This window comes from Octodon degus, unplaced genomic scaffold, assembly GCF_000260255.1.
Source record: "Octodon degus isolate 3935 unplaced genomic scaffold, OctDeg1.0 scaffold00087, whole genome shotgun sequence".
NCBI lineage: Eukaryota > Metazoa > Chordata > Mammalia > Rodentia > Octodontidae > Octodon > Octodon degus.
The window spans coordinates 172297-190991 of record NW_004524663.1 but is presented as its reverse complement, the minus strand read 5'-3'; the positions used below and the strand labels follow the sequence as shown (position 1 = coordinate 190991).

The following is an 18695-nucleotide window of genomic DNA, read 5'->3' as shown; positions in this document are numbered from 1 at the left end:
TATATATATGTGTGTGTGTATATATATATATATCATTGAACTTCAGCTAAGATAACTGTGCTCTCCTCTCAGATAGTTCCTGGCGGAAAACATTTGGCAAAAAGACATGAGGAGTGAACTTCAGATGCTATGGTGTTCAAAAATGTAGTTCTGAGGGGAAACCACCCAGGATGGTCTGTTAGAGACCATCTACAACAGATATGGGTAACTCTTATGGGAAAGGCATGGTATGCCTGAGGAAAATAGAAGAGATCTGCAGTAGTTTTAACCAGCTGTAAGCCAGCACTCTAGCTGTTGTTTTATATACATCTCTTCACTTACTTGTATTAATTCCAAGAGTAAAATAGGCTTTTTAGGGAGTGATCATAGCTGCTGGGCAAAAGGGGGCATTCCCTCTGGGGGCCCAGGGCTCAGGGTTACAGTCTATATAATTTCATTCTATATACTTTCTTTCTTTTTTATTTTTTTTGTGGCCAGCTTAGCCCTTCCTGGGGGAAGGGCTGGCGTGGCATGTGGAGCCAGGGATTGAACTTGCTAAGCAGGCCCTGTAGACCACTGAGCTATCTCGCCAGCCCCTGTATGTACTTTCTGTGTTCTATACTACAAGGACACTTTTGTCATGACCAACACGTGCTCTTCCTAGAGAAAGAAGGCTAAGTCCTGCAGATACAGACAGAATCACAGGGTTTTAGCATCAATATTTATCTTGGAGGGCCACAAGGATGGAGCTTTTGTTTGGCATGGCTTTAGTCCCTCCCTTTAACTTTCTTGTTTTCTTTGTAATAGGTCAGTTTGGCTCATCCGTGGCCTCGTATTTCCTTTTCCTGAGGTGGATGTATGGAGTGAATATGGTTCTCTTCATCCTGACATTTAGCCTAATCATGTTGCCAGAGGTGAGATCTGACCCCCATTTTGCATGAAAAAATGACAAAAGATGCTCCTCTGACCATTCTTCCGAGGAAGACTTTTGGCTGTTTTTCAAGAGCAGAATGTTTGGTTCTGTTCACATTGTTTTAGAGTCAAGATTTGTAACAAAATTAACTTTCTAGATGGTATCCCTGGGCTGAAGGACTTAATCCTTTCTCCAAGGGTATACACAGTGATATAAAATTATCTATAAAATGAAAGTCTGGTTCAGTGTGCTTTTTTTATGGGAAGGCTCATGGCCTCTCTCAGAGCCCCAAGGGAGTGGGAACCCCATGTCCAATGTTAAGAACAACTTCTCAGGAGCAAGGTCCTGATTGTCAGTTGCATTTCATCTGCCAAATTTGCTTCACAATGCAGCTGTGAGCACCCAGGTCTTCTAAACTGAGGAAACATAAAATGAAGACATTTTTCCAGCTATGAAGGAAGTTCCTCATGCCGCTCTCCAACACATGCATGCATTCTCATTGTGGGGTGCAGGTGGTCTTTCAGGGTGCATGTCAGCAGGTAAATCAGTGAGAGGGTCCAGACTGAAGAAAGAGACAAAGCCCTGAGCTAATGTAGAAGAAGAGGCAGCCAAGGCCAAAACATGAGCTTGGGGTTGGGGGCCTTTGCCTCCAAGAAGTTAAATGATCTCTGTGGACACTTGCCGCACAAAGGTGGGAGAGATTCTATTTTCCCTACCATTTACCCAGAGGACATTTTCAGGTTCAGGTGTTTCAAAACTAGTTTATTCAATACAGGATTGGCAACAGCCAAAATTTGGTGATTAAATGACTTTGCATAGCTTTAAATCTATGATATTTTCTTTTCTAATTTTTTAAAAAGAGAATAAAAAGTAAAAAACAAAAAGAGAATTTCACAATAAGGTATTAGGATGTTAACATGGTTGCTATAGTGCATATTTTCTATACCTAACTTATTAGAATAATAAGAATGCCTTCCAATCCTAAGCAGACATTAGCTTTTAATAGTGCAAATCACTTTCATTTCTTTTACATATTGAGGTTCAGAACTGACTCAAGAGGGAAGACATTTCCTCATATAAAACACATGGAAGCCGAGTCTTACAGTGGTTACCTGACTCGGTGATTCTTGTTCCAAGATTTTTAATTTTTTTTCCTTTTTAAACTTTTATTAGTATGTATTTGCAGTATATAACGATTACATTCACTATAGGGAATTGGTAGATGTGCAGAACTCATTTCAATTCCTTTTCTACTCCTTCCTTCCACACACGACCTTTTTATTTTTCTAACATCGGATTTATTTATTTACTTTGTAAGACCTTACAGGGTTAATTGTTAGCCATACATGTTGAAAACAAAGTTAATAGGCCAAAGAACATGTAAGACAATTGAACTAAGTCTAGGAACACTTTTAATTTTTTTTTTAACATTTATTTATGTGTGTGTGTGTGTGTGTGTGTGTGTGTGTGTGGCCAGCTCAGCCCACCTGGGGGCGGGGCTGTCTAGCATGTGGTGCTGGAGGATCGAACCACAGTCCCTGTGCTTTGCTAAGCTCGTTCTAAGTAGGTGCTTTAGACCACTGAGCCATCTCACCAGCCCCTAGGAACACTTTTAGATGCATTGTCTGCACTAAATTATACAATCTTACACAGTCTCCTTTCTTTTTTTTAAAAAAAAAATTATGGAGAAACAGCAATGAGACAATTTCAAAATTGATTAGTAGGACAGTTTCACTAATTAATACACTGTATATTGTTATCTTCTCAGTGGTTTTATATAGTACAAGATGCAGACATGATATCCTGTCCACAAACACTAGTAGTACAAATCTTTCTATTCATTAAATTAAGAGAAAGCAGCTGTGGGACAAGGAGATGACTCAGTGGAAAATTGCTTTTTTGGCAAGAGAAAGAGCCTGAGTTCAATCCCCAGTTCTGGAAAAAAGAAAAAAAAAAGTAGTTGTATATCTATCCTAACTATTTTGAATATACAGACACAAAATAGTCCTTCATTTGTATACCCTTTTTTTGTTTAATTTTGTCAGAGAAGAGTATTGCATTGTCATTTAAATATTGTAGGTGCATGAATTCAGCAAAATATTCCAATATAGTCCAGTAGTCCATAATAGCAGTGGGTTATCCATAGGATTGGCAATGTCATTAGTTGTTGACTTGAGCCTTTTACAGCTCAGCATATTGATATGGCTTTACTTTTTATACTTTTCTGTTGGATGGTTAAGACCAACATAAAGCAAGATCTATATAACAAGAAATGTAACTTTTGTATCTGACAAGGCTAGTCAAATCCTCTCAGGATTTATCCTGAAACACTGTACTGCAGTTTGTAGATCCTTTGTAGGTGTCAGCCATGTGAATGAGTCATGGCCATTGCTTGACCAATTTGCTTCCTGTGAAAGCCTGAGAGAATGTTTTTTCTCCATTGTAGCAGGACAGTCCTATGACATTTTTTTTTTTTTTTTTTTTTTTCTTTTTTCCCCTTTTAAAAAAAAAAACAAACATTTACTTGAGAGACAGTATGTTGGGAATTGGCATGTCATGACAAACAGTACGTATTTAGAAGACCAGAATGACAGGCATTCCAAACATGACCCTAGTATTATACATTGCTATCCTCAATGCAGTTGCTTAGTTCACAACTATCAGCATATATAATTAGTCAGGGTGAGAATCCTACCAATTAACTGCTAGTTTTAAAAACCTGCTGAAGATCCTTCGGATCATTGCCTTAACCATCTTGTGCATATAAATGTATGGCTTTGCCCCTGTCATGGGTCCTAGCTTTTCTCCTTGCCCCCAAGATTTTTTACTTGAATCAAGTTGTCTCATAATCTGTGTCCTAATTGGGGGTGTGTGAGGGAGTTGGGACCATAGAAGAAGTGGACCTGAACTGGAAAGCCTGCACACTTTGTCTCTCAAGTGCAGCCTCTTGGGCAGTGCAGCAGAATGTGTGTATTTGACCCTTTTCAAATTAATCCAGGCTTGCTTTTGCTATTCTCGCTGAAGAAACCCAGAAAGTCTGCCTTCCATTACTTTGTCGAATACAGGTAGCCACGGAGGTTGGTCAGCCGCTGCTACCCTGCCATGCCTCGCTACCTGCCACGAGGAAATGAAGGGCTGCTGCTACTTCTGTGAAATTTCACAGCTGTGCAGTGGATGGATTGACTATGTGGGTCGAGGTAGACTCTGAGGCAGGGAGCATCTTGCCTTTTCTTAAGCTTGGGTCCAATGGCAAGAGGCACCCTATTTTCTTGGCAAACTCTGCTATTTCCTGCCCAAGAACAGGAGCTGTGCTCTTTGTATGCTAACTTTACAGAACCAGCAGAGGTCAGGACTGGGCATCTCTGGACAATATGGCTATATTTTTTGGATTCCTTTTACTCAAATCTTCAATTCACCAATTTTCAGAGGAGTCTGCCCTTTTACCCCAAACTTCAGGACCCATGGACAAGTGTGACTTCAATTTCGGGTGTTCTCTGTGAATCCCACTTTTGGGGGTGACAAAGTATGGATAAAGACACCTTCTGTTCTGTTCAGACCAGGAAAGCAGAGGGATGGAAAGAGTGCAGCATACGACCATGTCTTGTGCAGAGAGAAGGCTGCTTTCCAGTCAAGCTGTGCACTGAGAGTTCCAGCTGCATTTGGCTTCTTCCCACAGACCTAGAGGAGGGAAGAGTCCATCTCACAATAGAAGCAGCTTCTGCACTGCAAGCCACGGTGGAAGAGAAGCTTTACCCAGTTCTCATCAAGACATCTTTCCTTGCCCCTATGCTAGCCAACTGCTCTCCAGCTCTGTTATCCCCAAAAGTGCATCTTGCCTCATACAGTAGCATGAATTCAGAGTAGCACCCCTGCACTGGGGATGGTGCAGATTCCACAGCCAGGGGTGCAAGCGTTCCCTACTGTAACATCCTCAAATTACACGATTAATTTTCAGGAGCCTTCTCATCCTTGATATCAGGGAGGTCCTATCATTCAATCCCCACCCCTAAATGCTATTCTCAGTGACAGTATGTGTTGTGCGGTTATGTTGCACCCTGCAGTTCTCTATAGGCCATCCCTCTGCTTTCCAGGACTCCTCTGAGTCAGGCCACTGTGGAGGTGGCGGGTGTGGGGCATTTCAGTGGGACCCTGGATGACTGTGTTGCCCCCACCCAACCTTGCTGGTGAAATGAGCTCAGAATGTAGGACCCTTAGCTGTCCCTTTGTTCTCAACTCTGGATTTAGTAGATTTTCAGAGAATGGCTCCCCCACATGGAGAGCCCCGGAGTGCCCATGAAATAGTTTGAGAAGGGCTTTCAATCAAGACCATTTGTGATCACTTGTGTGGCTGAGATTTTGTTTGTAATTGCTAACTGCTCTTTGTTTTTCTTCCCTGTGTAGTACCTCTGGGGTTTGCCGTATGGCAGTTTACCCAGGAAAACAGTTCCGAGAGCAGAGGAGGCATCTGCAGCCAACTTCGGTGTGTTGTACGACTTCAATGTAAGTGTCTCCGCACAATGCGAGGGCAGGCCGTGGATGCTTCCTTATGTCATGTCATGCTGAGTCCTCATGGCCTCTTCTCCCAGAGCTGGCTGAGTGTCTTTAAAAATGATCTCACTGCTTACTATTCAAAGAAGAAAAGAATATATGTGTGTATTTGAATAAGGTTTAGAAATATGATAATATGATTAAGTGGAAATACAGACTACTCGAAGGGTGAGCCTAGAGTTTAGAGAGTTGTGGCAAATATTCTTTCTCTTGGAAAAGAGCAAGGGGAACTTGCAAATGCAGTTCTTGGGAAGGGTTGGATATTTAGGAAATTGGTTTTCCACTTCATATTAACTTCCTTGATGAGCAAGTCTTCTCAGAATCACCCCCACATTTTTTTTTTTAATTTTTAAAGCTTTTATTTAGTTATTTATTTGGTATCAGGTCTCACTACGCAGCTTGGACTTGTAGTGATCCCCTGATCTCAGCCTGCCCAGGGCTGGGATTATTATAGGGACGCACCACCACACTCAGTTTCAGTGGCCAGCCCAGTAGCATGGCATGCGGTGCCTGGGATTGAACCTGGGTCCTTGCACTTGCCAGGCAGGCACTTAGACTGCTATCACCCAAGCTCTCACCCCCACGTTAGCAGCAAATAATCTGAAACATTAGACACTAAAACACATCAGCTTCTAATTTTTATATAATACTGAATATTACTACATTGTAATGGTCAACGGATACGATGCGATTGTAGTGCTAAAATAAGCGTTGCTCATTGATGATGCCAGAAGTTTATTCCTGCCCGTTGAAAAGCCATCTGAGATCACCATTTTATCATTCTCAAGTTTGTGGCAATGATAACAATTCCACACATTGTTTTTTAAAATAGTGGCTAAGTTAAAGATATTTGGAAACATATTGGTAGAAAGGCACAAGACACAGATTGGACACTTAATAATTCGAGGAACTTTAGGAGACTAGCAAATGAAAATAGACTTTTATTTAAGCTGTGGAACAAAGACAAAAAAAAAAAAAACCCAAAATAAAACAAAACAAAACAAACCCTGGATGTCTGTGCTCTTCATCCTGTTAGTGCCTATATTTCACAGAGGTTTTGCTTACTGTCTGTGACGTCCTAAGTGGAGAGCTTCCTAAAGCAAGGATTATGTACATTTTGGATCTTGTTCACTCTTTCAACTTCTTGCACTAGAGAGACAATGCGATGTTTGCACATGTGTATCTGGTTTATTTCACTTCTGAGTATGACCTTGAGTTGCATTCATTTCCCTATAAGTGTCTCAAGTTTATCCTTCTTTATAGGGCAGCTATACTTTTATGATGAGAATTCACAAGGTATGAGAATTTTAAAGGTGGAAATGCCTTTAAACATCTTTTATTCTATGCCCGACAATGTAAAGACAGGGAAGTTGATTCTTGGAAGGAGGTCAGGGTCTTTGGACTTAAAGCTGCCTAATTTAGCATTTTTTTTTCCATTTCCTGCACTCCATCAATAATTTTCCTTTTAACTGGGCATTGTGACACAGGACTGGAATCCCAGCACTTCCAGGCTGAGACAGCAGGGTTACCATGAGTTCAAGTCCAGCAGCATGGGTTACACAGTGACTTCAAGGCCAACCTGAACTACATAGCAAGACCCTGTCTCAAAAAATTTTCTTTTCCTGTTATAATGTCTCACGGCATTCTCACTGACTGTTCTGGAACATGGACTGATGATTTAATGCTCTATTTATCTTAAAAGGGAGGAACAGAAGCAGTTAGAGGCCCTTTTCACCTTTTATAGTAAATTTGCCATTTTGAAATCAGCTTTTCAAATCCAATGACAGATTCAGTATTTCGTCTTGCTGGAATTTCACACTAGATACACTGCACAGTGACCTCATGGAGATACCCACGTAAGATGCATCCAGTGTCTGTGTATCATATCCCTATTGATGAGACATCCATGTTACCTGAACATTCACAGTTATGATTTCCAAATGCCCTGCAGCTATTAGGAAGCAAAGAAAAGATACATTTCAGCCCTAGGGAAGAGATAGCGATAGTCCTAAAGCAGTGTAATCAGGCCATGAATTTGTTTCTTTTAAGAAGTTGTTGTGACAATGAAGCTATTCTATGGAGAAGCCATTCTCTAGCTTTATAGAACACTATACAAATAGATGCAAGCACGACCTCTTGTGGCAGAGGGGCCCGCTGAATGGAAGGGGTGAGAAAAACTCCTGTGGAGGTGGGAAGGTTGTTTTTACCTGGGAATCGCTGAGCTTCCATTCCAGCCTCATGGAAACAGAGCTTTCTGTCACTTATAAGCATACACCACACCACTCATCAAGTCCCTTAATTAACAGTAGTCATGAATTGCTTGATATGTGCAAGGTCAGCTAGTCCTGTGGTTTCTCAGGGTCACAGATTATGCTTTATAGAGCACCACATTTTTGACACCTTCGTTGAATGCCTACTGATACTATCTGACCAGGAAGGCCTAACTTATCAGTATTGAAGCAGTAAAGAAGAATCCTGGCTAATATGCACTAGGAATCAGACTGGCAGAAATGATGTCATCTGAATTAGAATGAGGTCAGCCAGGCTATTAGTTAACTTTCCATCTCTGAGAAAATACTGCAGACAACTATCTTATAAAGAGGAAACCTTACTTCAGCTCACAGCTTCTTAGGGTCCGGATCAAGACAAGGAAGATCTGATGCTTTGGGGCATCTAGTGAGGGTGCCAGAGAGGAATAACCGGAAGTGTGTGTTACACCAAGCTCCCTCATCGCCTGGAAGCAAAAGAGGAAGAAGAAATTGAGGTCCTACAATCCCCTCAAAAGGCTTTCCCCCATGACCAAAGGATGGCTGGTTACTACAAATTTAAAGAGTTGCAAAGGATGATGGAACTCGTTCACCATTCTGAACTACAGTGTTGTCTTTAACAATAAATCTTTGCTTGCCATCATAAGAAACCACAAAAGGTGGAATTTTGATATAATTTCAGGAGGAAAAATACTTATGAGGTGGATGTTTTGAATGCAGAACCCCTTTGGGGATCTCTGTAATCTACCTTCCTCCTCTATCTACATACAATATTTAGCAAATACTAAGTTCTTCATCAGTGTTAGATAAATAAACACAGGAGTTGACTTCTAGTGACCACATCATAAAGGATTCTTTTTCTTGTAAAAATGTGTCACAGACCACAGATTAGACCAGCTGCAGTATTAGAAGGGAAATTTGTTTCAGTACATGGTATGCGAGCACAGAACTCTAGAATTGGATAGGAATTTTCTGTGCTAGTTTGGAATTTGGCTCTGGCTATGATTTCTCTATCACAGACTTTGGGGTGGGAGAGGGCTTGCACAGGGAAAGCAGAGTGTACTGATGCAGAAGCTTACAAGAACCTTGACTGGGCTGGGAGTCATTGCTATTTTAGTCACTCCCAGATGTCTGCTGCCTTAGTTGGAAGGGAAGAAGGGTGGCATGCCCACTGGCTGGGGAGGAAGGGTATTCCCCTTCTCTGACTTTCCACTTGTATGAAAAGCTAAGCCTCAATATGCTCCTAAGATGAATTTGATAAAGCTTTAAAAATGTGTGTTCTTTAATAATACCTCTTTCATTTGTACTGCACATATAGCAAATAGGCAAGCTGAATAAAGCTTTGTGAATAATTAGGATGCCCTCTAGCACCAATATAAACCAGAATCCTCCCCACTTTGTTGCGATTTAATATTTATGAAGCACCAGTCACTGAACATATGTTGAATTGCACGTATACCAAATAAGCCAGCTGCCTCAGTAGCTATTGTGTTAGCCTAACAAGTTCACCAGATGCTGGTTATATATCTACTGTTGCCTTTCCTACTATTTTCAGGGTGTCTTTTCTTCCCAATACTGTAATTATGAGTTAGAAGGAAGGTATTATATTGCAATATTTACGAATATGAGAGTGAAGCCCTCTGAAACCTTTTCACAAACAACGCCCAGAGTCCTCTTAGAGGTCCTGGAACTAACCATCCAAGACCAATACCAGGGTGCAAAATGAATTTCATGATAGGTTGATGTCTTCTTTCTTCCTTTTCCTGGGATATTATGGCTTTGACATGACAGAAGTGTTAGGAGACAAAGAACCAGAGAAGGAAGATAGTGTGATTAAATACATGAGATGGGGTTTGCATTTGATCTATTTCAATTTCAGACTCTACCATTTACTAGTTGCCCGAATGTGACAAGTTACTTAACCTTTCTAAGGCTTAGTTTCTTCATCTATAAAATAGGTAAAGGGTTCATAGTGACTGCATCTCTGTGAGGGTTGGGAAGGGTAAGACCATCATAAATTACATCGGTTGTAAGCTGACCAGAAATGAAATAGAATAAGAGAGACAGAGGTCAATGTGTCACTTTCCTTATTGTTAAAGAATAGGGCACATTAAACAATGAGGCATCTCTATATGGACAAGTGAACTTCACAGCTGACCTTGCTACCAGGACAGGTGTCTTCTTGGAAAGACAGAGCACAAGGTTCTCCCATGAAGGGAAAGAACGATCCCATTTCTTCACCTATGCCCACTGGACCGATTGGTTTCTACTCCTAAGGCCTGTGCAAGGCTGTGCAGAATAGCTGATGTGTCACATTTATGGGTTTTCTCCCCCTGGTGTGAAGCAGCAAGGCTGCAGGAAGAGGCATTCTTAGTAGCAGCAACTTCATGGGGTTGTTGAAGGGGGTTCTGTGAGATGAAGCAGGTTGCTTGACGAAGGCTAAATCACCAAAAGATATGTGGATTGATATTATCACTGCTTCCATTAATCCTACATGTCAGGAATGTGGCAAGGAAGTGGGGGAAGCCCAAGTCCTGGGATAAAAGGAGGGGTTTGGAAAATGTTATTTGTTGAGCCATGAGGGAAGACACAAACATTGCAGATTGCAACATTTAAATTTAGCAAGAGGCCCACAGTCAGCACTTACCTGCTTCTGTTATTGCGCTGGGGCAGAGAAACTAGTGTGGAGGTTTAGGGTAGAGGACCTAACACAACTGAGAGGAAGCAGAAACCTTCACTAGACAAATTTGAAATGAGAATAAGGTGTGGAACTGGCTCCTGGGAAATCCTGCCCCTGCATAGCTTTTTGAGAATAAAAACCTCTGGGTATCGGGTACGTGACTGACTCATGTGTATGTGTGTGTGGTTTCCGATTTTGAATTTAAGATTGGCCCACCTGTTCCTTAATTGAAGTTTTACTAGTTGTTTTTTTAAATGTATTTAATGAAGGGTCTATAGGGCCTCACTAGGTAGATTGGACTCGTAGGGATCCTCCTGTTTTTAGCCTCCCAAGAACTGGGATTACAGGCGTGGACTACCACACCCAGTTTCATTGCCATCTCAGTGTATCCTGGGGTCGGGGCCGGCACAGCACACTGGAGATGGAAGCCCTGTCCCTTCATCTGCCTAAGCAGCTGCTTTAATCTGCTGAACTATCTGGCCGGCCCAATCACTAGTGGTCTTAACACAATGTTCTTTTAGGTTGAAGAGTGGGATTCTCTAGGGAAATATAACCAATAAGAGATTTACATAAGGAAATTATTACATATAATTCATTTATTTAGATTTCTTACAGAAAGCTTTGCATATTATATCCATGATTCATTGATATAAACAATAGACTTAATGTTTATGAAATGACACTTATTTTGAGGAATTGAGCAACGTGATTATCAAGGTTGAGGAGTCCCATGATGTACCTTTGCCATCTACAAGCTCAGGAAGCCAGCAGAACGATGTGGTCAGAGCAAGTCTGGAAGGCTTAAGCAGCGGAGAGCTGATGGTGTGCATCCCAGTCTGAGGACAGGGCATGAGGTGAAGTGTTTCAGGTCAAGCAGTGAGGCAAGAAAAGATAGGGCAAATTCATCCCCTTTCTGAACTTTGTTTCATTCTATTTGGGCTTTCAATGTGTTGGGTGAATTCCAGCCCAACTGAGGGGTTAGTTTGGTGTACTGAGTTACCTGCCCCCTGTCATACAAACCTGGATACTTTAATCTGGACTCTTTATGTCTTTATTGAGTTGACACAAAAATTACGCATCATGGACTGTATTTCTTCCCCCCACTTTTTGTGGCACTGTGACTTGAACCCAGGACTTTGCACAGAGTTAAATTCTCAGACCCTTTATTTTGAGATAGGGTCTTGCTAAATTTCTAAACATCACAGACTTGGCTCAAACTTTGATCCTTCTGCCTTAGTTTCCAAGGTATCTGGGATTAAAGGCAAGTACCACCAAACACAGTAAACTGATTTTTTCTTAAAGTGACAAGTACATGTACAGGGACAGAGGGTGGCAAGAATCTGCAGTTCAGTGCTTACGTGTGACTTTCTCACCTCATATTGGTCATAGTTATTTGCACAGCCCCTGCAAAATTTTCTGTTAATTCCTACAGTATTATAAAATAAATTTATCATTTATAAATAAGCAATAGTTTATTTTTTTCAAGTTTCCAGTGACTTTTTATTAGAGTTAAGAATGATTTTATTTAAGGCATTTTTTCCAAACTACTTAATTTTATTAGCATTTTATTGTTCATGCCCTCTCAAGTGTCAAACCTAGGTTGGCATACATGATGGTAAAAGGAGTCAACTAGCTTTTCAAAGATTCTAGCATGATTCATGTGGACCTCAACAAGATGTCCCCAAATAGATAATTTATCATCTCACATCATGAAGTATAGCATGAATGTTGATCCTGATATGTCAGTGTCATTGGATTAAGAAATGACTAGCAGATTAGCAGAACATGAAGTGTTTCCAGGTGGGTGATAGAAGTGAGTACCATCCTTGGTCCCTGCCCATTTCTCTGTGGAGCTGTTCCCTGCTCTGTTTCCCGGCTTCTATGAACTAGACAGGTTTTCTGTGGCTCACCCTTCTGTTGTGATGTTCCTGGCTCGCAGTCAGCTTATTATGGACTCAATCACCCAAACCATTAGCTTCATTTATTCCTTTCTCCATCAAGTTGTGAATGGTGGGTGTTGTGACCAGTGATGAGAAAAGTGGCTGATACCCAGTGTGATTGTAAGTGATTTTCAGAGGAGAACAGGGGAAAAGTTTTGTGACACTATGGCGACAATTCTTCGATTCTCAGAATGAACAGCAGCAAGTGTGAGAAAGAGAACAATAAGTATCAAAAAGGAAACATCATAAGGCCAATATTCTGCATGCAAAAAGAGGCGATGTGGGTGGCTTTGGGAAATGATTCCAATCCTAGAAGAAAGTTCTTAGGAAGGAGAGCACAACGCACAATGAGCGTATTTGTCATGAGTGAATGCGATTATGGTCTTGACAAATAGATCATGCAAACTCATTCTAGAGTCTTCTCACTTGCTCACCATTTTTGCTGAGCAGAAGCTGAGGTTCACCCTCTGTGGCTAAGGAGAACCAGCCTCACCTGCCCCAGCATTCAGAGGAAGCACATTTTAGAACACATCATTCCTCACCCATATCAAGCATGTTCTTAAATGGATACTATGATATTTGTTTTGACATTTATATCAAGGGGCATTTCATGCTAATGTTTCCACAGTTGAGCAAACCTGTATTTGGTTGAAAAATTTGTTCATTTAAAAAGCACTGAATTTTAAGTAAATCAAGGGGTTACCAGTCAACGTGGCAGCTGAAACATTCGCTTGATGGAACAAAACAACAGAGATCATGTCAGAGCTATGACCCAAGTTTAAAATTTAATGTCCTTTTGTTATTCCTCTTAAGAGTCTGTCTTCTCTTTTGAGTTGTTCTCCATGGCATCTGCTAAGTGACTTTATTGTTGGATTTTAGGGCTTGGCACAATATTCCGTCCTCTTTTATGGCTATTACGACAATAAACGAACGATTGGATGGCTGAATTTCAGGTTGCCGCTCTCCTATTTTCTGGTGGGGATTATGTGCATTGGATACAGCTTTGTGGTTGTTCTCAAAGCGTAAGTTTTATTTTTCTGTTGGGAAGAAAATGATGATTTCTGGACTCAGACAAGGAATTGATTTGAGAATTAGACATAATTTTGTTCTATCATGTCTGGATGATGCAGAGTTTGTAAGACATGAAATGTAGTTTTAATACTAGCACTAATGTTAGATTATTATATGTGACAAATGAGCACAAACGCTGGCCTTTGGGTCACCCTCCTGGGTCAGAGTGATGGCTCTATGCCTGTCTTGTCTTTGTGTATGTTTTAAGAATGTGCCTTTTGTACCTCAAGGTGTGACTCAGTGTTGCTAAGAGAGGAAAAGAGCCCTGATTCTTCTGCAGGCAGAAAGGACTGTGACATCGAGAAGCAGCTCAACACACAGAATCTGTTGTGTTCATTAAAAAACAAAAACAAAAACAAAAAACCCAATAATCTTTCATCCGGAATGATTTTGCTGTGTAAGACAGAAAAAAATGAATGGCCCTTAGTGAGACCATCAAGATCAACTGTATACCCATGACTTTTCTTGGAAAAAGATTAATTAGAGTTTGTAAAGGGATTTCACTGGAGGAATGATAATACTGCAGTTCATTTTTTCCCTGCCTGCCTGAAATACATTTATAATACCTTACTTAAAGACACTGCAGAAATTTAGCAGCTATTTAGGGCTATGAAAGAAATCCATTCTTCAGTCGATTTTCTGAACTACCTTAGCAGTAAAGTTGAAACCCCTCAAGTAAGAGCTCCAGTCTCCTATTTGACTATGCACAAGAGGCAAACTGGCCTTTGCCTCACTGTGGGCAGACTCTCGGTTCAAGGGTCTGAGAGGAGTCATATGAGCAGTCACCCTAAGCGGGAGCTCTCTGGTGAAGCAATCTCATATATTCTTGGTGTTCTATGCCTAAATCATTGTCTGATTGCTGTAAAAAAAACTAGTCATATTTAGTTCTTTGATTACCCCCAGGACCTAGAAAATGCTTTACTGGAGACCACTTGTCTATGATATTTAATAGCCAAATATAACTATTTATATTTTCCAATAATAACTAAAGACCCTAATATAAGGTATCTCTCTATCTGATAAAGCACCAGCACATTCTAAAAATTTGAGATACTTTTTGGCCTTTTGACCACTTTATGTAACTGGAATAAAATAGTCAGAGATGCCATTTCTATTAGTGAACCCTCATGAGGATTGTTTTTGTGTTGTACATTTACTTTCATGGCCCTTGAGGAAGAATGTCTTTGTCTGGCTAATACTTAACTTTTTTTGTACCAGGATTGAACCCAGGGCCTCACACATGCTGGGAAGCCTTCTACCACTGAGACACAGCCTAGTCCTTTCAGCCATCAATAGATGACTGGATAAAGAAAATGTGGTATTTATGCATAGTAGACCACTACTCTGTCATAAATAAATATAGAGTCACTTTTAGGAACTTGGATGTACCTTGGCGTATAATACTAAGTGAACTAAATCTGGTACCCAAGCATACATATTTCATGATTTCTCTTACATGAGAAGCCCAACATATAAAAAAGAGCAAAATGAAGGGTGGACAATGTGAAATAGGAAGACAAATCTTTTTCAAATGGGAAGGAGATCAAGAGTTGGGCATAAGGAGAGAAAGAGGATGAAAAGGAACGAGGATGTCTTACGTGCATGTACCAACTCCACAAGGAATGTAATCATGTACAGCAAACATATAGTCAAAAATTTTAAAAACAAGATAAAACCAATTATAATAACATAATTTAACCTAGTATATCAAAACATGATCATTTCAATAATTAATATAAATTATTATGGAGTTTTTTTAACAATAAATTTTTGAAACATGGCATGCAATATACTCCTTACATTTCAGCTATTGAGTAATCACATATTTCTGTTAATGACTATGTTGTACAAAGTTACTGTAAAAGATGTTTTGTTGACTTCCACAGATTTGCCCAAAGATCCCCTTTAGCACAGCTTCAAGGTACCAACTCTTCACTTTCTGCTTGTGGTCATCTGTGTTGTGCCCAATCTAGCCCTGCTTTGGCCACTTAGTCTGGTATGGCACTTTGGTTACTTGTTATTGGCAAGTGATTTAAGCTCAGTCACCTATACTACAGGACAGTTCAAAAGCAATACATGACTCTCACTCCTATTCCTAGGCCTAAAAACAACATTTAGAAGAACAATCAATGAGTTATAAATGATTGTGTAGACTCATTTACTATCTTTCCACCTCTACTTTCTACCTCACCACATATATTATTGGCATAAACATGAGTGAATTTATGAGATACATTACTTGAATAGAAGGAAATGCTTGTCTATATTCCTAACCTTAGCATCCTTCTTCACAAAACAGAGGCAAACATCTGTTTTAATTATATAATAGATAAATTAAAAGGTAAAATGAGATAGAAGCTTAAGACATACTCTGAGGTATTTATTTTTATTTTATTTTATTTTTATCCAGTTCTAAGTCCTCTAAATTCTTTTTTATTATTAACTTTATTGAGAAACAAAGCAATGAGACAATTTCAAAACCGATTAATAGGACAGTTTCAATAATTAATACATTGCATATTTTGTCTTTGTTGTGGTTATTCATAGTACAAAATGTAAACATGATGCCCTGTCCAAATACTATTAGTACAAATCTTTCTTCTCATTGAATTAAGAAAATGTAGCTGTATATCTATCCTAACTATTTTGTATATACAGATACAAAATGGTCCTTCATTTGTGTCTTCTTTTTTGTTCAGTTTTGTCAGAGATGGATATTCCATTGCCATTTAAATATAGTAGGTGCGTGAATTCAGCAAAATAATCCAATATAGTCCAGTAGTCCATAATAGTAGTGGGTTATCCGTAGGACTGGCAATGTCAGAAGTTGTTGACTTGAGCCCTTTATAGCTCAGCATAATAATATGGCTTTACTTTTCATACCTGGTTATTACACTTTTCTGCCGGGTGGTTAAGACCAAGATAAAGCCAGACCAATATAACAAGAAATGTAACTTTTGTATCTGACAAGGTCAGTCAAATTTCCTCAGGATTTAGCCTGAAATCCTGTATTGCAGTTTGTAGATCCTTTGTCAGTTTCAGCTATGTGGATGAGTCATGGCCATTGCTTGACCAATTTGCTCTCCATGAAAGCCTGAGGGAGTGTTTTCTCTCCATGTGCCTCTCCTTAGGCACAGTCTACATCATTGATCACTTTCCTCTGTGGCCCTATAATCTTGATCAGAAAATTTGGGACATCACTGAGTTACAGGATGTCCATACAGGTTCTCTTATGTCCTGAGTCCTCACTGACCTTGAAAGGCTAGGGCCAAAATGTTGGCTGTCCTTGTAGCCCTTCTTTTTCTCTAATTTTTGGTCTGCAAACTTAAGTTGTTAACCCTCCAGAAGGCAAGTTTGATGATATTATTACTCTATAAAATAGGCAGTTGAGCTTAAGCTCACTGTCTGAATATCAGACATCTTAGACTAGCATGGAAGAGGTATTTTCCATCAAGTATTGATATGTTAAACTTTAAATCTCTACAGAATGTGAAGGAAAAAAAGGAAAAATAAATTTAAAAATGTTTTTTAAAATTGGAATAAATGATTACATATTTTTACACAGAAATTTAGAAATCTAACAATATACAGTATTGTAGCAGGACAGTCCTATGACTTTTTTTGTCTCTTGTTTTCATTTATTACCCTTCTTTAAAACAAACATGTACTTGAGAGACAGTAAAGCAGTAATAGATATGACATGACCAGCAGTATGTATTTAGAAGACCAGAATGACAGGCATTCCAAGCATGACCCTACCATTACACATTCCTATTCAGTGCAGTTACTTAGTTCATAGGTATCAGCTTATATAGTTAGTCAGGGTGAGAAACCTACCAATTAACTGCTAGTTTCAAAAACCTGCTGAAGATTCTCTGAGCCTTTAGAGGGACTGCTTTTGTTAGCCCAGAACTTTCTCAGTTTTGACATGAAAGGCCTGGTACACTGGGGATCTCCAGTTTCCAAAAAGTGGATGGTTGGTCACCTTAGCTTTAGGCTCCTTTTCTCTTCTCTTTTTTTCCAGAATAGTCTATGACCCTAAATGCATTAGAAATCTTTAGAATAAATGAAGTTACACAATTACTCAAGGCAAATTAGTATGCTATGATGCTGTAAGGTTATACAACATGGAGGACATTAGCTCCTTCATATGTTGTCCTCATCCATTTGAAGTTGAATATCCCAATGGAAATTTGGTTTGCTTTCAAAACCTAGATGTTAACACTAAAAACAATTCTATAAACTAAAATGCTTACAATTTGCTGATATATTTCACAGCTAAACTTTTAGAAACAGCTAATAATTTGAGGAATTCATGACTTAAGAAACCCCTTGATGTCTTTCTTATCTGAGCAGATTTTTCTAAGACTTTTTTCTGTAGGATTCCCTAGGATTGGGACTTTTCTATTGATGAACCTAGTAATATAATATAGAAAAGATAGATTTAATAATATCTTTTAAATTTCAAATCATATGTTACATATAACCTCTAAATGGTATTTGTTTTGTCTACATAGATTATCTTTTACATACCGTAAACATATGTGTACTATAAACACATCACAAGATATACATATAAGTTTGCCTCAGTATGGCAAACTGCCAATATGTAATCTATATTTCTGAATTTGCCACAATATCCATAATTTCATTTTAAACAACAACAATAATAATTAGCACTTGAAGAGAATTTATAATGCTTTATCACTACCTTTAGCCTTTCCATATTACAGAGTAGCTGTTACACAACTTTACATGTAATAAAGTACAGCTCTGTAAAGCTAAATTACATGCCTAATGTAACTTGCCCATAGTACCTACTTGAACCTGGGTTTTCCTAGTTCAACACGTATCTTCTGCTCACCATATCTTGCCACCTCTCTGTATTACGCTTCTCCTTACACAGAAAAGTTGTTGCTGTCATCCACCTTGTGTAGTAGGTTGAGTAGATATTAGTTATTCTTAACTATCATCAGTTGAGAAATTAAGGCTCAGCAAAGGTTGATGTTTTGACTAAACTCAAATGATAAATTACAAGACTGGATTTTGAAGATTATCTTCTAACTCAAGCCTTGTTATTCCTAGTTTTGGTGAGGATTCAACACTGTTGAGGATCACAAAGATTTCTATCTAGCCTGTCTTGGGTGGTTGTTCTCATTTTCTAAATGCTATGCCAAAATTGTTCCCATCAATTGGCAAATTCTATTGCAGTCATATGATCTGGATACAATTCTTCTTCTTCTTCTTCTTCTTCTTCTTCTTCCTTCTTCTTCTTCTTCTTCTTCTTCTTCTTCTTC

The 18695-nt window shown here is 39.3% G+C and overlaps 1 protein-coding gene across 1 annotated transcript in view; it reads left to right on the top strand.

The window, feature by feature from the left end:
- The window catches only part of Tmc1 (transmembrane channel like 1), a 106487-nt gene that overhangs the window by 38650 nt on the left and 49142 nt on the right, over positions 1-18695 (top strand). The window contains exons 4-6 of the mRNA XM_023721928.1: positions 787-893; positions 5294-5392; positions 13207-13349. Coding sequence (XP_023577696.1) covers positions 787-893; positions 5294-5392; positions 13207-13349 — 349 coding nt within the window. The remainder of the gene's footprint in view (positions 1-786; positions 894-5293; positions 5393-13206; positions 13350-18695) is intronic.